The sequence below is a fragment of the Nannospalax galili genome, unplaced genomic scaffold (genome assembly GCF_000622305.1).
Source record: "Nannospalax galili isolate Female #2095 unplaced genomic scaffold, S.galili_v1.0 scaffold886, whole genome shotgun sequence".
Lineage (NCBI taxonomy): Eukaryota > Metazoa > Chordata > Mammalia > Rodentia > Spalacidae > Nannospalax > Nannospalax galili.
This window is the reverse complement of record NW_008355971.1, coordinates 117,029-136,970: the sequence shown is the minus strand read 5'-3', so window position 1 is coordinate 136,970 and position 19,942 is coordinate 117,029. Positions and strand designations below refer to the sequence as shown.

The following is a 19,942-nucleotide window of genomic DNA, read 5'->3' as shown; positions in this document are numbered from 1 at the left end:
CTGTTCTGATTTTCTTACCTAGTTATTTTCAGGTGAACACACAGACATGCTTAGGAAAATTTCTCCAAAAACATTTTTCCCCAAGAAATTCACTTGAAAAAGGCAGGTGTCTAAATAGGGAGTTAAGTAAGGCACACAGGACAAATGCCTCAATGTGTAAACTTTATTAACTATATCCTGTTAAGACAATGGTGGGAGCAGAGGGTAGAGGGCTGGCGGCCAGTGGATCCTCGCACTCAGTACTCCTCCCCTTCTTCAGCCTCTGCTTCCACGGAATCCACGCCCACCTCTTCATAATCCTTCTCCAGCGCGGCCAGGTCCTCCCGAGCCTCCGAGAACTCCCCTTCCTCCATGCCCTCCCCCACGTACCAGTGCACAAAGGCTCGCTTGGCGTACATGAGGTCAAACTTGTGGTCCAGGCGGGCCCAGGCCTCTGCGATGGCAGTCGTGTTGCTCAGCATGCACACGGCCCGCTGCACCTTGGCCAGGTCTCCTCCTGGGACCACAGTGGGGGGCTGGTAGTTAATACCCACCTGCGAAAGAAACAGTCACGTTTACTCTGAGATCAATAACGTTTATTCGAAGTTGGGAGCTGTGGACCCAGTGTAAATGTAACTATTCATACTTCTGGGAATTCACAGTATCTGTTGGTCCTTTAATTTCAGTTTTTGGACTCACCTACACAAGGCAACACAGTTTTAAGTACTTACTTGAAACACCAATGCCCCAAACTGCAAATGAACACACTGTTATGCACCCAACATGGTAAAACATGCAAAAGAACCCTTACCCTGGCATGTAAGTGCGTCCAAAGCATACCGCACACTAAAGAAAACCGAGCAGAAACCTATGCACTTGTGTGTAGAAAACACCTGCATAGCCTTAGACTCAAGGAAGGAAAGCATGTTGGCGCTGAAGACTACTGAGCACCTGGGGTGTGCTAAGGCGGTGACCCTTCTGTTCTGTGAACAGATGGCTGTTAGCAGCAGTTAGGAACACAGCCGGGACAAAGGCACACGGGACGGTCCCCATCAATGAACACCCTTCCACAACGGAGACCACGTTAGTGGGCCTTTCCAAGCAGTAGTGCTGCCTGCTTCCTGGGTCCTACAGCCCTTAACAAACCACAGGTGAGGGTGAGAAGCCCCTTCTTGCCAGTCAAGTCAAGCATGGCACAAAGGGCTCCATTCTTAAACTCGAAATGGAGCATTCATCCTGAGTCCCTTATCTAGTTAGAAGGCACACATATCCTTTGCTCAGGTCTGCTGGCCTCTGTCAAGCAGTGTCAGCTGTATAACTTGTCTATATGCACAGACCACCTCTTGCTCTGTAAGGACAATAAGCTCTAGGGAAGGGGTTTCAGCTTTTTAGCCTTCCAGCTTTAATATTTCGCCTTTTTTTTTTTTTTTTTGGTCTTTTTCAGACAGGGTCTCCCTGTAGCCCCAGGTGTCCTGGAACTCACTATGTAGACCAGGCTGGCCTTGAACTCACAGGGATCTGCCTGCCTCTGCCTCCCGAGTGCTGGGATTAAAGGCGTGCGCCACCAAGCCCAGCGCCAATCTTTATAATTCAAAAGACACAAAAATTGTTCTTGAAACACGGCCTCATGTAGGTCCAGGCCAACTTCAAACCTGCTATGTAGCCAAGGATGACCCTGAACTCCTGATCCTTCTCTTCTGCTTCCCTAGTGCTAGGCATGTGATACCATGCATGCCCAGTTAAAAATTCAAAATATTTTTAAACATGGAAGCTAGCGTGTCCCTAAGTGAATAGTTGTACAATAACGTGTGGTCAATCACATGGACATGGACAAAAAGGAACTTAGGGCAAAGAGACTAACAGGGTCCACCTGCTGTGGTGGACACTGTCTGAACAGACAGGCTGCAACCTGATACGTCCCTGTAGGCCAGCTCTTTACTGCTCACAGAACCACTTTCAGAAGCTGGGAGGAAACCTGGGCAAAGCACAGCATCCCTGTGCATCTGCCAAAAGATGCTTCTTGGGAAGTCTTCATGTCCCTGACAGGGAAAAACTCAACTGCTTGCTTTGGTAACTGGGGCTTTAAAGAAAAGGGCACAGAGCACAAGGTGCAAATTAATGCCTGCACACAAACTTTCTTTGTAGCCAACATGGAAGGGGAAGAATTCTCCCCCAAGGCTATGGCCCTGGGCAGGGTCTATTGCCTGCTGACAGGTACAAAGCCACAGCACCCAATCATACCTTAAATCCAGTTGGGCACCAGTCTACAAACTGGATAGTGCGCTTAGTCTTGATGGTAGCGATAGCCGCGTTGACATCTTTCGGGACAACATCCCCCCTGTACAACATGCAGCAGGCCATGTATTTGCCATGGCGAGGGTCGCACTTGACCATCTGATTGGCTGGCTCGAAGCACGCGTTGGTGATCTCAGCCACCGAGAGCTGCTCATGGTAGGCCTTCTCAGCTGAGATGACCGGGGCGTAGGTGGCCAGTGGGAAGTGGATTCGAGGGTATGGCACCAGGTTGGTCTGGAATTCTGTCAGGTCCACATTCAGGGCCCCATCGAACCTCAGGGAGGCTGTGATGGAGGACACAATCTGCCCGATCAGACGATTGAGGTTGGTGTATGTGGGACGTTCAATGTCCAGGTTGCGCCTACAGATGTCATAGATGGCTTCGTTGTCGACCATGAAGGCACAGTCAGAATGTTCCAGGGTCGTGTGTGTGGTCAGAATGGAGTTGTAGGGCTCTACCACAGCTGTGGAGACCTGAGGGGCGGGGTAAATGGCGAACTCCAGCTTGGACTTCTTGCCATAGTCCACCGAGAGCCGTTCCATGAGCAGGGATGCGAACCCCGAGCCCGTGCCACCTCCGAAGCTGTGGAAGATGAGGAAGCCCTGCAGTCCTGTGCACAGGTCCGCCTGTGAGAAAGCAGAAGACGTGAGCGAAGCCATGCCGCAGCATCCAAGCCCATGCTCACCCTCCACCTCTGCCAGCGGGCACAGACCAGGTTGACCACAACATGCACACACTGCACTAGAAGCAACGACACAGTGCAGACTTATGGATGCCTCACAACCCAAGTCAGACTCCCAATTCTGACAGATTTGTCAAAAAATGCCCCCTCTGCCTACTCTACCACAGTTGACTCTCAACTAGGACAACCACCCCATAAAGCCTCCTCTGCAATCCTCTCACCAGTTTGCGGATCCGGTCCAGGACGAGGTCGACAATCTCCTTACCGATGGTATAATGACCTCTGGCATAATTATTGGCCGCATCTTCCTTCCCAGTGATCAGCTGCTCTGGGTGGAAGAGTTGCCTGTAGGTCCCCGTGCGTACTTCGTCTACAGAGAGACCGTATGGCTGTGAGTCTTTCAGGCCTATTGTAGCCACTGATGGACATACTCAAGGACATTCCACAAAGTGCACACTACACTCATGTCAACAGTGCCCCTAGAAAAGGTCTGCTGATACATAAACCACACATGTAATTTGTTTGGGTTTGAGACAGGGTCTTGCAGCTTGACCCAAAGTGGCCCTCAAAGAGGACTGTACTGTCAATTCCCCAGGTGCTGGGATTATAGGTGTGAGCCATAACACCTGGTAAGTCAAAAGCTTTTATGGCTCTAGGAAGACGAAGTCAACTAACTGTACCAATGCCAGCTAAACCAGCTCCCCGTGAAGTGAGTGCTCTCTCAGGTAATTCCACAGGGACAAGGCTTTCCTACCCATTCCTACAGCAAATTAAAGAAGCTGGAAAGCTCTTAAAGTGGGCAGTCACAAGGTCATCTTGACCTTGGCAGAACAGTGCCACCAGGGCACTATGTGGTTTGAGTTTCACAAGCTGTTAAGGGATGTACTCGCTCATCTCCCAGGGGTCATGGATGTGCTCTTTCCCATCTCACTGGATACTACCTTGAGCTTCTAACGAGGAGCTAAAGCAGGGCTAGGAACCTTCTCGAGCTCGGATTAGGAGCTCGTGGTCTATGAGACATCAGAGCAGAGCCCAGGTAGCCAGAGAACAGCTCCAGCCAATCTTAAGGCTGGCACAGCAGCTCCTCCCTAAACGCTATGCTTTCCCGACTAGGAGCCCGGGTCCCAGTCACGACCCTTTGAGCTTCTTTCCTGACAAGCATTCTCTCGGACAGCCTGTCTTTCCTGCAGAGGGACTGCAGGAGCCCCCATGGGCTTCTCCAGAGTTACTCCTCATGCACCTACCGACCACAGTGGGCTCCAGGTCCACGAACACTGCTCTGGGAACGTGCTTGCCGGCCCCCGTCTCACTGAAGAAGGTGTTGAATGAGTCGTCACCACCCCCGATGGTTTTGTCACTTGGCATCTGACCATCGGGCTGAATACCGTGCTCAAGGCAGTACAGCTCCCAGCAGGCATTGCCGATCTGGACACCCGCCTGCCCCACGTGGATAGAGATACACTCGCGCTGGAAACCAGAACACAAATACAAAACTCATCCTCAAGGCAATTCAACTATACGACATAGGAAGTGTAATTCTGTGTGGCATTTCAGTGTCTGAGCTCACATTTTTCAAACGTGGTGAGTTCAGGCTTTTGCTGCAAACCTGAGAGCAGAATTCAGTCCCTAGGACCACAGTGCAGAACCAGCTCCCAAAGCTGTTCTTGCCTCCGGGGCAGCTGCTGCACACACTGATACATCGATTTACATAGTGAAGAGCAAGACGGTCCTTTCATGTATTTTCAAACCCTAACAAGGCTGGAACCATGTGTCAAAAGAAAACAACCCTTGCAAAAAAATTAACATTACAAATGGAGACCGTCCTAGTTTGTTTCTCCATTGCTGTGACAAAACACTCTGACCACCACCAGCAGGGGGAAAAAGGGATTTATTTGGCTCACATCTCCAGCTAACAGTTCTTCAGGGAGCCCAGGCCATGCTTATTGGCTTGCTCCCCTGGCTCCTGCTCAGCCTGCTTTCTTATACAACAGACCCACCTGCCTGGGGTGGCACCACCCACAGTGGGCTGGGCTCTCCCACATCACCAACAACCAAGATGCCCCACAGACATAGCCACAGGCCAGTCCTATGGAGGGAATAGCAATTCCCTAAATGAGGCTTCTCTACCCAGGTGTGTTAAGTTGATAACTAACCGTATCCAGCACAGAGACTTAGTAAAGAGCACTCCTGCTGAGGCACACGGTAGACAGCAAGCCATCCAGATTCGTACCTGTGCTCACTGTGCTCCGAATCGGCACCACTGTATTTGTATGGAAGACTGAGTCACAAAGACCAAACAGTGGAGGTGAAATGGTGAAGCCAGACACGGTCGGGGACAGTCACTAGAGCCCTGGAGGCTGAGGCAGGAAGGGTTGAGACCCTGTGGCCATTCCCTTCCACCCTTGCTAGCTGCGCTTCTTCCTTGGGGTAGACACAGACCCGTTAAAGGCCCTCAGCTGGGCTGGGGAGCCGCTGGGTGCTGAGCCCAGTGCCGCAGTCACCCCTCCCCAGCGCCCCGTCGTGGCCTCTCCAGGGACTGCCCTGCACATACCGGACCCAGACAGACTCCTTCCCGGAGGACTGGGGCTCCCTGGGCTGCAGCCCCGACCTGGGCATCCTGCGCCTCGAACGCGTGGCCGGAAGCCTCCACCCCCACATCCCCGCAGATCACCGGGGCAGACAGGACGTCAGAGCTCCCGGGGGCAGCAACCTCGCCCTCCCAGAGCGTCCAGATGCGCGGGCAGCCCAGGGCCGAGGCACAGCCGTCCCCGACGCTCATGGGCCCCTGGCTGGCCGCGGGGAGAAGCGGGCCTGGAGGTCCCGGAGACGCCCAACAGACGCCATGCAGGCCAGACGGAGCCCCCGCAGGACGCCAGGCCTGAGCAGACCTGAGCCGGGGTCGGCCGTCACCTTCCCACACCCAGGCCCCGCGGCCCGGCCTCCCCGCCCGTCGGGGCCTCACCATACTGGACACCTCCGGCCACCGCAGCAGCCTCGACGCTCCTCTAAGCCGACTCAACTGCCTGGCGCTCACGCTCAACAGTAGCACCCGCGGCCGAACGGGCTAGAGAAGCCTGGCTCCGCGGATGCTTATTGGCCCAGAGCTTCTCAGGGGCGGGCTCTGAGAGCTCCCGATCCTGTTTCTGATTGGCTGTTGCTGAACGCGTAGGGCTGGCGCTTTCTGGTTGGATGAGGCTTTGGCAGGAAGGCTCCAGAGTGGCTGACAGTCCTCGTGGACTTGGAGAAAGCGCAGCCCTTGACGCAGGCGCAGTCAGGCCGCGCTGGTGTGGACGTGGATGTGGGAGGGCTGTGCCGCGCACCCCCAACTCTCAGCCCTCTTGTCCTCAGCGCAGGAAAGCCGGAAGCAATTTCCTCTCTTGGCCGGGCAGATCTCTCTGCCTGAGAGAAGTTCCAGGGCTTGGGAAGTCTGTGGTACAGTCACCGTTCTGCCCTTCTCTTGTGGGGCTGGCCACGTAGCCCAGGCTGGCCCCCACCTCTGTGTAGCTCAGGCTGGTCTCCCCTTCTGTGTAGCTCAGGCTGACTTCCACCTCTGTGTAGTTCAGGCTGGTCTCCACCTCTCCATGTAGCCCAAGCTGGTCTCAGTTGCAGCCCTGTCTCAGCCTGCTTAGGTGGTGGGTGCTCCGTCATTGGCCGTAGGGTAAGACCTACAGCGTGCAGCTGGGGGAATATGGCCCCAAGGGAGTAGCTGAACTTGTAGGCGGTCAGCTTACATGTGTTTTTCTTCCTTTTCTTTCCTTCTTTTTTTTTTTTGTTTAAATAGGCATGGTCTCAGGTAGCCCAGGCTGACCTTGAACACCCTATGTAACCAAGGATGACCTTCCAATCCTCCTGTCACCAACTCCTGAGTGCTGGAATCATGGGTGTGCAACACCAGCCTGGTCTCTAGTGTGCGAGGACTAAACCCAGGGCTTTGGGCTAAGCCCTCTGCCAGCCCAGCCTCAGTCCCAGCCCTGATGTTTTGAAGTCGGAGCCTCTTTTCTGAATACAGAATCAGTAGTTCAGAGTAGAAAGCTTGGAAGAGGGAGACATCAAATGTAGCGTCAGGAAACCGACATTCTAGAGATGAACTTGGCAGTTTGTCCTTCCCTGTGTGGAGAGTTTCTTATGTGACGGGGCTCAAACATGCTTTTTGTAACCATTTTCTTGAGGTTTACTTCTACTGTAAAAGATTCAGCTAACTCGGAACTTCTGGGCTCAAGCTCTGTCCCAGCCCTGGCCTCCCGAGACTCCACGTGTGTGCAGTTGTATCACGCTTACTACTAATTATCTATGTTAAGGGTTTATTTTGACTCATAGCTGAGGATACAGCGTCACAATGGGGAGGACATGGCTGTAAGATTGTTTTTTTTTTTTTTTTAAGCTTTATGTGTTACTAATTTATTATTTGAGACAGGGTCTCATGTATCCCAGGCTGGCCTTGAACTCACCATGTAGCTGAGGATGGCCTGAAACTTCTGATCCTCCGTGCCTCCACTTCCCAAGTACTGGGAGTACAGTTGTGGGAAACCATGCCCAGCTTATATGGTGCTGGAGATCAAATCCAGTGTATCTTGTGAGTAGGCAAGCACTCTACCACCTGAGCTACATTCCAAGTCAGCAGGCACCAATCTTTCTATGTGTCCTAGTTTAACTGTCAGCAGTCAACGTGGCACAGCCTAGATTCACCTGAGAAGGGAGGCTCGATGGAGGGATTTCCCGGATCAGATTGGCCTGTGGGCGTGTCTGTAGGGTCCTGATTGTGGCCCCATTCCCTGTGCAGGTGGTGCTACCTAGGTATGAGCTGCAGTCAGGGAGCGGCATTCCACCTGGACTCCTGCCCCGACTTCCCTCAGTGATGTTCTATGCCCTGGAAGTGTGAGTCAGACAAATCCTTTCCTTCCTTAAGTTGCTTTTAGTCATGATGTTGGTCACAGCAGTAGAATGAAACCAGAACCCGGGCATCTCTGGTTATTTCTGTAGACCAGGTCTGCTCATTGACTAGAACAAAGAGTATCGGTGTTTTTACACATCGGTGTATATGAAAAGTTGTCTTCATGCAAGTGGGGTCTGGGAATGCCAGTGGGGTACCTCAAAAGAAAAACAGCAGAGAGAAATGACAGAGAAGGAGGGAAAGCCCAAAGGTAAAGGGAAGGAAAAACTTGATCCAGGAAAGTCCCCCTACAACAAGTGAGATTTAAACTTATTAAACTAATTTTATCATTGCTATTATATCTTAATTTTATTGTACATGACTATCTTCATCTAGGCCTAAAAACAGACCAGAAAAGGGGAACTATTAATGAAAAACATTACTTATATATTTCCAATAAAGTGTCCTCTGTACCCAGAGCTGTGACCTACTTGGTTGTGTTTTCTGGGGCAGCTAGGGTCTCCAATGGCAACACTCCACCTTGCACAACTGTCCTCGGGTTGAGCTGCTGCTGGAGAGACTAGCATATAGGGCAGGTGTCAGGAAAACTCACCACACTGTATGTGCTGTTTAAATTGTCTCAGAAGGATTCAGATTTCTCTGGCTTAGGAATGAGGACAGGATCTCCGGACAGATGCTTCGTAATGAGTTTCTCTCCTGGTTCTGCTGCCAAGCAGTTTGGAGATTGATTAGGGCTGACCCTGTCAGCGTAGCTCAGTGGCTCATCTTGAGGACGAGTCTGGCACCAGCAGCATGTCACCATTAGTGGCTAATGCTTAGCAGGTGTGGCACAGCAAGCCTTCTAAAAATGGAAAGGGGAGGGTCTGCTCAGGCGGGTGCGTGCTAACCAGTTGAGGTTGCAACTGCTTCTGTATTGAGCTAGTTCGACTTAAGTTTCCAGGCTAAACACTATTCTTAGCTTTAGATTGACTGCCCAGATTTTCAGGGGATGTTTTTGACAGAATATCATGAAGGTACCTCGAAATACACACATGCACACGAAAGAATTTTGTGTGCATGGACTCAGAGTCTCCGCAGAAACCTCTTCCATCCATAAAGAACAGAGCAGTCAAAGTCATGTAAACAGAGACCTGAGGATGGGACAAACTGCCTTTTGAAAATGCAGATAAAGCCAGCGTAAACTTTATTCAAGCTGACGCTGCTGTAACTCACTTGGCTTTAGGGTGCATGCAGGCAATGTTCTCTGCTGCTCGCCTAACAGTTGTTCCATTTCCCTTCAGAAGGGCCTCCCTTTACCAAACCATGGTAGATTGACAGTCAGTCACAAATCCTGCAAAACTGAGTGCATGAAACTAGGAAAGTCATCAACATGGCATTCCTGCAAGAAGGTAATCTTCACTGTCAACTTGACTCCATTTAAAGTCTCCTGGGAGACGCACAGCTGGTCCTGTCTGTGAGACATTTCAGAGAGGTTTTGCTGAAGAGGGACCTGCCTTGAATGCTGCCAACACAATCCGATAGGCTGGCCGAGAACACTGAACAAGATGGCTGGACGGGGGAAACTGCTTGCCATACAGGTCTAGTAATCTGAGTTCAGTCCCCAGAGCCCAAGTAAAGGTAGGAGAGAACTGACTCCAAAGGACTGCCATCTGACCTCCACACGTACATGCTATGGCCTACATGCACACACACACATAATAAATTTTTTTTTTTGACACTGGGTCTCCCTGTAGCCACAGCTGGCCTGGATTCGCTATGGAGACCAGGTTGGCCTCAAATTCACAGATCCGCCTGCATCTGCCTCCTGAGTGCTGGGATTAAAGGCGTGCACCACCACACCTGGCAATAATAATTTTTAAAAAGAAATTTGAGCGGAGCATCACCGGCACACACCTGCTTCCTGTCTGCAGATGTAAAGTGACCAGCTGCCTCATGCCTTCCCTCCACGATGAGCTGTATCCTTGAAAACCATGAGCCAGAATAAACCTTCCTTTGCTTAAGTTGTGTCTACTAAATATCTTTGCCAAAGCAAAGAATAAAGTCACTGATACAATCACCCCCGTGCCTGTTCACATGCCCTCTAGTCTCTTCAGCTAAAAACGACACAGGCCCTCGCTGTTTTTCCCTTACAGGCTTTCATTTCAGAGCATATTTTTAAAATATTTTATTATTTTTATGTGTGTATTATTTGCATGTGTATAAGTGCACCCATGTCATGCAGTGCCCTCCGAGGTCAGAAGAGGACATCCGATTCCCCCAGAATGGAGTTATGGACTGTAGTTAACCATCATGTGGGTGCTGGAAAATCCAACCCGGGTCTTCTGCAAGAACAGCCTGTGTTCTTAACTGCTGAGCCATCTCCCCAGCCCGTTTATTTCTTTTAGATGAAGTTGCTCACTAGACTGGTTGGCCAGCAACCCCTAAGGATCTACCTGTCCCTTCCTTTCCAGCTCTGGGATTATCAGTGTGCCACCATGCCCAGCTTTCTAAACATGGGCTCTGGGGATCCAACTTGGGTCCTTGTGCTTGTAGGGCAAACACTTTACCAATCAACCACCTCCACAGACCCTGAGTCCCCCTCACCCTTCTGTCCCTCCCTCTGCCACATCCACTCACTAAGGCCTGATTCTGCTTCCTCAACACCTCTGGGTCCACAGTGCTCAGGCCTAGCTTCCTGTCCAGAGTCATGCGCCAACCCCTTCATCAGCTTGACCCTTCTCTGCCCAATCCACTTCCTCTGGGGTGCTTGGGGTATGTGACATCATAACCTGCCACCCTGTGGTAACCATGCTATTCTTCCTTCTGCCTGTGGGATGAAGTTTGAACATGGCTTATAATTGCAACCTCCCTCCCTGGTAGTCAGCCAGTTCCTCAGAAGATACTTACCGAGAGCCTGGTGTGTGCTTAGGCCCTGGAGATATGGCAGTGACAGTACAGAGCTGCCCGAGGAAGTCTGCGTGCCACTGGTGTCATTACACAACCCCCCAACACAGGAGAATGGGGAAGCATTTCTGGTGTGGACACACACCTAGGCGGGGGGATCTGTGAAGGGGCCTCCTTAAGCCGCTGCATGGCCCAGCTAAACCAAGGTATGCAGATGTGTCCTGTCCTGTGAGGCCTCCGTCATTACTTTTCAGCAGCCTTATGTGACTTTCTACTTAACTGTCGGTCTTCTATGTGCGGTCACTTGAGATTCCAGCACCTTGATGCTTATTACCTGGCAGGTGCCAGGTCCTTGGAAGTCCAAAGTGAAAGCATCAACACACACGGATTCTCCTAAGATCTCTTGATCTGTAAGTAGCACCTTCTTGCCATGTGCTTACCTGTCTATTCTCTGTGCCCTGGCATCCCTGGCATCTTTCTGTGTGTCCTGATGTCCTCTTCTACTGAGGACTCCAGTCGGATTTATTTGGGCTCAGCTAGTTGAATGGCTTTGGGACCTATAACATCGTGGCAGGGAGTGTGTGGGGAGGCAGAGTTGTGGCCTTATGGAGGACAGAAGGTAAAGAGGGTTTGGGAAATGGCTCAGTTGAGAAAGCATTTGCTTCACAAGCATGAGACCTGAGTTTGATTTCCCCAGAAGCCACATAAAAAGCTGGGCACGGTGCTGTGCACTTGTAATCTGAGTGCTGAGGAGATGGGGACAGGTGGATCTCTGGGGCTCACTGGTCAGCCAGCCTAGCTTTGGCAAGCTCCAGACTAGTGAGAGACCCTGTCTCAAAAAACGAGGTGGGTGGCTCCTAAGGGACAACACTGGAGGTTGACCTCTGGCTTCCACATGCACCCCTCCCCCAATTACCCATAGGAACGTACACTTGCACACACACATACACACAGAAAAGAGACAAGGAATTGATGCTACAATATCTCCTAAGGGCATGGCCCTGTGGGACTGAATGTCTTCTTGAAGGTTCCACTTCCTAAAGGTTCTCCTACCTCCTAAGAACACCATATGCTGAGGACCAAGTCTTTAACACATGAATCTTTGTGAGAATATTCCAGATCAAAAGGGGCAGAGTGGGGATTGAGGTTTTCAGGAATTAGATTACATGACTGTCAGGGATTGGTATATCCAAAATCTTCAAGGTAGACCAGCCGACTGAAGACCCAGGGAGGAGCTGCACTTTGTCCGAAAGTAGACACAATTCTTTCTTGCACAGAGGAGGTTAATCTTTGTTATATTAAGGATGTCAATGGACTGATGCCCAGTTTATGCAGGGTAATCTGCTCTCCTCAAAGTCCATCATTTAACTGGGTTTGCTGGAATATGCCTGAGGTTTAAGCACTTGGAAGATAGAAGCAGAAGGATCAGGAATTCAAGGCCAGCCTTGGATACATAGTGAGTTTGAGGCCAGCCTGAGCTACATGAGGACCTGGCCTTAAAAAAAGCTCCATCAATTTAAATGTTAATCTCATCTAAAAATAACTCCAACAATCCAGAATGATATTTTAAAAAATATATGAACATTGGGGGATGGAGCAGCAGCAGTTAGGAGCAGTTAGGAGCACTGGCTGCTGCTCTTGCAGAGGACCCAGGTTCAATTCCCAGCATCCACATGGCTGCTATCAACCATTCGTAGCTCCAGGTCCAGGGGATCCAGCACCCTCTTCTGACCTCTGCAGGCACTGCACATAGATGCACTTATATACATGCAGGCAATATACTCAAACACAGAAAATAAAGTAAAAATAATGAAACATATGATCATTGTGACCCAGGCACATAATTCCCTAAATTATCACAAGGCACTCCTATCAAGTGTTACCTATGACCATCTAAAAGCATAATCTCTGATAGTAACAGGGTTACCTCTATGTTCAAGATGATATAATTGGGGCTGGAGAGATGGCTCAGTGATTAAGAGCACTGGCCGTTCTTGCAGAGGACCTGGGTTCAATTCCCAGCACCCACATGGCTGCTATCAACCATTCATAACTCCAGGGCCAGGGGATCTGATGCCCTCTTCTGACCTCCGTGGGCATTACGCAACATGGGTACACTTTCCAAAGGATACCACATTTTGAAGCCAGCCTGGTCAACATAGCGAGTTCTAAGTCAGTTGGGGCTACAGGGAGACCCTGTATCAAAATGATAAAAAACAAAACAACCCCCACAAAACTGGAGCCCGAATTTGACAGTGAAAACTTGCCTTACAGACTGATCATTTCTAGTGAATTTAATGGCTCAGTTAAATGAGTTAGATGTGCCTTTAAGGTGAAAACCAACATCAATAGTTCAAGTAAAACTAAAATTATGGCAACTTACACACACGTGTGCAGAGGTCTGAGGATGAAGTCAGTATCTTTCTGGTTAACTATCCCCTTTTCTTAACTGAGGCAAGGTTTCTTGCTGAACCTGAATGAAGCTCACTGATTTGGCTGGTTAGCCAGCTTGTTCCAGGGATCCTGTCTCACCTCACAAGAGGCAAGTTTACAGTCAGGCTATAATGGCAATCTGGCTTTTATGTGGGTTCTGGGAACTCAAACTCTAGTCCTCACAGTTGTGCAGTAAGTGCTTTATCCACCTAGCCATCTCTCCAGTTCTAAAGTTCATGCTCTTGATGCTGACATACACGATGTTATCTTAAAAAGTTTGTTTTCATAATATGTATATGTGTATACCTATGTGTTGGTTTGTGCATGAGTGCAGTGTCCACAGAGGCCAGAAGACAGTGTTGAATCCACTAAAGCTGGAGTTACAGGTCATTTTGAGCCCACAGCCTGATGTGTCTTGGGAACTGAACTCAGGTTTTCTGGAAGAACAGCAAGTGCTCTTAACTTACGAGCCACCTCTCCAGCTCCTTATTATTATTATTTTTAATACCAGCATGTCCTCTACATCTCAAAAAGAGGCAGAACACAAAAATTAAGAAAAAAAAAAGCTTATTCAATGAAAGGTGGACAGATGACTACTTTTTTGTCCAGGTAAATAGACATTCTGCTCAATTTGTAGGGATTTTTTTTTTTCAAGTTGTCAAATGCAATAATTTCGAAGGCATTATATCCAAAAACAGTGTGTATCAAGGACTGAGTTGTAAGGATAATATAGTAGAACTGAAAAAGTCTGTCTTTTCAACAACAGAAATTTCAAATTGCAACAGAAATATTCTTTTGTAAAAGCTTGTTATGTGTTAACATATTTAGTGGGAAAATATAAGATGGCAAATTAAGCAATATACAGAGAGCATAGTGAATATGCCCTGTAAAAGGGGTGGGGATTATCTCAAATCAGTTTGTCTCAGCACATTATATGAATTGAACTGGTGAATTGATATATGTGGTGAATTGAAAAAAAAACTAAAAAATATAGGAGCTGGAGAGATAACTCAGCAGTTAAGAGCACTGACTACTCTTGCAGAGGACCCATGTGGTGGCTAACAACCATTTGTAACTCCAGCTCCAGAGGATCCAATGCCCTCTTCTGACCTCTATGGGCATTGTACATGAGTGCACTTACATTCATGCAGGCAGTACACTCATACATATAATATAAATTTAAAAAACAAAATGTTCTGGGGCTGGAGAGATGGCTCAGTGGTTAAAAGTAATGGCTGCTCTCGCAGAAGACCTGGGTTTGAATCCCAGCACCCACAAGGTAGCTAACAACCGTCCATAACTCCAGTTCCAGGGGATCCAAAGCCCTCTTCTGTCTTGTGTGGTCATCACATGACATGGGTGCACTTAGACATATGCAGGCATAACATTGATACACATATGATAAAAATAAATCAAAAAATAAAATAAAATGTCAGCATGCAGAAATCCCATGAAAACTTAAGCAAAAACCCAGCACAGAACTGTGGAAATGAGCAGCAGGCCCCAATCTTAGTCAAAGAATTATTGACAGCTGATTACTCCTGGGTGACAAAGAGCTGATCATCTTAATAAAGGGAGGGACTCTACTAGATCCCAGTGGATAAACTTGCACTCAGGGACATCTGGGGACACTAACTTTATATGATAAGCCTTAACACAAAGGACAAAATATGAACTCCGGCGGGGGGGGGGGCGGCTATAGGAGGGTGCCAAAGGGAGAGGATATGAAGATGATTTTCTGTAATTCACAAAAAAATCAATAAAAAATTAAAAATAAATAAAATGGTCCATGAAACAAAGGTCATAAAAAATTAGTGATAAAATTATCTAAAGTTTAAATCATGCACTTCGGTGTGGTGGCGCATGCCTAGCTCTAAAATATTATTTTTATTTTATGTGTATTCCCTGCATGTATCTAAGTGCACCTGTATTGTGCAATGGCCACAGATCAGAATAGGCAGGTAGATTCCCTGGAACTGGAGTTACAGATGGGTGTTAGTTGCCACATGGGTGCTGGGAACTGAACCCAGTTCCTCAGCATGAGCAGCCAGTGCTCTAAACTGCTGAGTCATCTCTCCAGTCCATTGGCGGTATTTTTTCATATAGCCTTTGAAGTCAGCAGAACAGTAGGAAATTTACAAATTAGCTTCTATAGCTGACACAGTTCAACAATGATCATAGCTTTTTCATATACTAGTAAACAGTAAATAGTTATGTGGTATGGAACTTTAATAACTATTATTACATTCATGATTAAAATTAACATATTTAAGCAAGCTTTTCAAAACTAATGTTTACAATGATTAGAAAGACTTCACAATGAAATCACTTCCTTCCTTTATTATAGTTCCATGTTTTCTCCTTTATGAGTTCTCTGATGGACAATGAGGTTTCTTTTATAACTGAAGGGCTTGCCACACTCATTACAAACATAGGGTTTCTCACCTGTGTGAGTTCTTTGATGTACAATGAGATTTGTCTTCTGGCGGAAGCACTTCCCACATTCATCACATTTATAGGGTTTCTCTCCTGTATGAGTTCTTTGATGATGAATGAGATAGGACTTTCTACTAAAGGCTTTTCCACACTGAGGACATTCATAGGATTTCTGCCCTGTATGTATTTTCTGATGTACCGTGAGGGTTGCTTTTTGGCGAAAGGACTTCCCACACTGATTACAAATATAGGGTTTCTCCCCGGTATGAATTCTCTGATGTAAATTGAGATTTGTTTTCTGACTGAATGATTTCCCACATTCATTACATTCATATGGTTTTTCTCCTGTATGAGTTCTGTGATGATCAATGAGGTATGACTTCATTCTAAAGGCCTTCCCACAATGAGGACATTCATAAGATTTCTCCCCCGTGTGTGTCCTTTGATGTGCCACAAGAGTTGTTTTCTGGCGGAAGGACTTCCCACATTCATTACAAATATAGGGCTTCTCCTCGTTATGAGTTTTCTCATGAAGAGCAAGAGTTGTTTTTTGGGAAAAGGATTTTCCACATTCATTACAAATATAGGGCTTTTCTCCTGTATGAGTCCTCTGATGGACAGTGAGATTTGCCTTCTGATGAAATGACTTCCCACATTCTTTACAAATGTAAGGTTTCTCCCCAGTATGAATTCTCTGATGTAGAGAGAGCGTTGTCTTTTGGCGGAATGACTTCCCACAGTCATTACACTCATATGGTTTTTCTCCTGTGTGAGTTCTCTGATGACGAATAAGGTGTGACTTCAATCTGAAGGCATTCCTACACTGTGGACATTCATATGACTTCTCCCCTGTGTGTGTTCTCTGATGATCAGTGAGGGCTGTCTTTAGGCGGAAGGACTTACCACAGTCATTACAAACAAAAGGTTTCTCTCCTGTGTGAGTTCTCTGATGGTCAATAAGATATGATTTCCTTCTAAATGCATTTCCACACTGATGACACTGATAAGGTTTTTCCTCTGTATGAATTCCCTGATGCAGAATCAATACTGACTTCCTGCAGAATGATTTTCCACATTCAGTGCATGTATGTTTTTTTTCAGTATTTGTTGCTTTTCTCTTTTTATTATATACAGACGGTCTGTATGTTCTAGTTTGTGTAAGTAAGCTTCCTTTTCTAAGCAGTGCTTTCTCACAATCATCATACACAAATGACTGTGGTGGAGTTACCATCTTCTCATGCTGTATAAGCATATCATTGTGACTGAAAGTCTTGCCACTTGGATTGTGGGATTTGACTTCAAGATGTGTCATATCTTGCATTCTATTTGGGCATGATTTCTTATATCCATTATACTCACTAAGCCTCTTTTCTGCAGGGCTGAGATGCCTATTGATTAATTTTGAAACATTTTCTAAAATCTTTCTGTGAGTATCATATTCAGGGGGTAGATCTTTTGAGGTAACAGGCTTTTTCACTAGAGTAAATGTCTTTTCATATATATTACTCTTCTCGTTAGTCATTTTTTTGTGGCTAATGTATACCAATGAACTGGAGTATTTATCTTGGTGCTCCTTGAATTTCATTAAAAAGCCTTCAGATTTCCAGTTTTCTTCTATTAAAAAAATTAATAACAAATAGTGAACTGTCACAAATTTGCTAGGGAAAGGACTAACAATATAGTCAAACATAAGAAGCTAAAAAAGGGGCTGGAGAGATGACTCAGAGGTTAAGAACACTGGTTGTTCTAGCAGAAGACCTGGATTCGAATCCCAGCACCCACATGGAAGCTAACAACTGTCCGTAACCCCAGTCCCATGGGATCCAACAGCCTCTTCTGACCTCTTCAGGCATCGCACGACACAGGCGCACTTACCTACATGCAGGCAATACACGCATACACATAAAATAAAAAACTAAATAAAATTTTTTTAAAAAGCTAAAAAAGACCTACACCAAATTATTCCCAAGTTACAAATGAGAACAGAAATCCCAACATTAAGAACATAAATACAAAGTCTGGTTTAGTGCGGAAAAGAATTAAATAAGCAAAGAACACCATTAATACTTTTTGAACCATGAAGAACTTCATAAAAAAAGAAAATAAACCAAAAAAGTAGAATGGTACAAGAGGGATTCATATTTGGAAAAGGAGATTCAGAAACAATGAAATTAATCTATCGAGGGCATTAAAGTAAACAAAGAGGGACAAAAAGGTAGAAATGTTTGTTTAGAGAAATTACAGGAAGGATTGTTATTGTAGGACATAGATTACCCATATTTTTATACCTGTATCTCTAGATTATTGTGGTTAAAAAGGAAAAAAGCCAGTTCCTTCACCTACATCCTTTACATGTAGACACCATTGGCCAGTCATTTTTTATAACTAATTTTTTAAGTATTCATTTTCTAAATGTAAAAAAAGCAATCCTATAATTTATCTTTGAATCCACTAGAGCTTAGTATCATTTTGTCATATAACAGAAAAACGAGGAAAATACATCTAACAGACTGAAATGTATTCAATGACTGTACTTAGACTGCTGCTAAACGGATCCTTTTAGAAACATTCAGTAACAAGCTCTTGAAACTGATTATAACTATTTTGGGGGGGGGGGGCTTTTTCAGACAGGGTCTCCCTGTAGCCCCAGCTGACCTGGAACTCACTATGTAGACCAGGCTGGCCTTGAACTCATAGAAATCCACCTGCCTCTGCCTCCCAAGTGCTGGGATTAAAGGTGTGTACCACCACGCCTGGCTATATAACTATTCTTTTTATATACCAGCTTTATTTTCTGTTTCATAAAAGCCTGGCTCAAGTTCTCCAATGCAGCAATAGTCCTTCAAGTCAGTTTTTCACATGAGAACAGAAGGACCAGACTTAAACCGACAGAACAATGTTATAGCTAGGTTCAAAATTCCATCTTTCTCCACCCATGCTAGAGGGGGACTTGGGAAGAAGAGATTCAGTGGGAGACAGGGGTATAAGAGAGGATACTTGAGGAGACCACCTGCTTCCTGAATGCTAGGATTACAAGCCTGCTGCACCATGCCTGACCTAAATACATGTTTTTTATATTCATATAGTTCTTACAGTTTTCCAGAATCAGACAAATATTAGTAATTTTTCCCAAGCCAGACATAGTGGCACAGATCTCAAATCCCAGTACCCAGGAGGCTAAGGTAGGAAGACTGCAGTGAACTTGGTATCAACCAGGGATACACAGCAAGACCACACCTCAACAGACCCACACAAATAATTTTTGCCTCAGGACAGTGCTTATTGTTCTGTACATTCGCTTATAAATATACAAAGTCTATGTTTGCATTCGTGTATGTGTGTGCGCACTCCCGTGTCTGAGACCAGAGGAAAATGTTGTATTTTGCTCTATCTCTCTCTGCCTCATTCCTTTGAGATAGGGTCTTACACTGTACCTAGAGTTAGCCAGTAAGTTCCAACAATTCTCTTGTTTCTGCCCACCACAGTCCTGGGGTTCTGGGGGCACACGGCTAGGTCAGGCTTTTTAATGTGGGTGATAGGAATTCAAACTCACGGCTTAATGTTTATATAGCAAGTGCTCTTATCCATTGACCCATCTGCCCCTCCCTTTTCTTTAAAAAGCAAGCATTCAAGGTATATTTTAGCACTTAAAAAGATTTTCAGCAGACAAGAAAGCAAATGCAGAAAATAAGTTGTGCCCTGTAGAACGGGGGGGGGAGGCACAAGGGCGGACTCTGCTAAGTGTGAGCAGCTTACATTATTTCATTTCATTTTTTTTTTTTTTTTTTCTTGGTCTTTTGAGACAAGGTCTCCCTGTAGCCCTAGCTGGCTTGGAACTATGTAGACCAGGCTGGCTCGATCTCATGGAAATCACCTGCCTCCATCTCCCAAATGTGCCCAACCATGCCTGGCTCTGTTCCTATTATTAATCAACTAGTTTTCATTCTTATTTAGAGAGTATTTAGAGAACCTTCAAGAAATTCTGTTCTGTAATCTAGAAAACCCTTCACTTAACCAGCTGTGGCAGTACAAACCTGTAATTCCAGCACTCATTAGGCAGAGGCAGCAAGACTAAGTGTTTGAAGCCTGTCTGGGCTACATGGTGAGACCCATTTCAACAAACAAAGGGCTAGGATGTAGAGCTGCAGGAGAATGCCCACCTCACATGCAAGGATCTAGGTTTTAATCTTCAGCCTTGTAGACAACAAAAGCAAAAGCCTTCATGTATTTCCCACAATGAAAACAAGTATATTACCTAGAAAATTCATTTTAACAATTTTTTTGAGACATATGGGGTTTCATGTAGTCTAGACTGGCCTCAAATTTCTTTTGTAATGCAAGA

At 46.5% G+C, this 19,942-nt stretch overlaps 2 protein-coding genes across 3 annotated transcripts in view; both read right to left on the bottom strand.

Annotated features, from left to right (window-relative positions):
* Window positions 1-158: 158 nt before the first annotated feature.
* LOC108491798 (tubulin alpha-3 chain) overlaps window positions 159-19,942 on the bottom strand; it is a 24,528-nt gene continuing 4,744 nt past the window's right edge. For both annotated transcript variants that reach the window (XM_017803405.1, XM_029556531.1), the window contains 4 exons: window positions 4,202-4,424; window positions 3,179-3,327; window positions 2,221-2,901; window positions 159-533 (listed from right to left, as the gene is read on the bottom strand). In XM_017803405.1, coding sequence (XP_017658894.1) covers window positions 237-533; window positions 2,221-2,901; window positions 3,179-3,327; window positions 4,202-4,424 — 1,350 coding nt within the window. In that variant the 3' untranslated portion in view covers window positions 159-236. The remainder of the gene's footprint in view (window positions 534-2,220; window positions 2,902-3,178; window positions 3,328-4,201; window positions 4,425-19,942) is intronic.
* Znf567 (zinc finger protein 567) overlaps window positions 15,385-19,942 on the bottom strand; it is a 12,518-nt gene continuing 7,960 nt past the window's right edge. Inside the window, exon 4 of the mRNA XM_017803394.2 lies at window positions 15,385-17,214. Coding sequence (XP_017658883.1) covers window positions 15,506-17,214 — 1,709 coding nt within the window. The 3' untranslated portion in view covers window positions 15,385-15,505. The remainder of the gene's footprint in view (window positions 17,215-19,942) is intronic.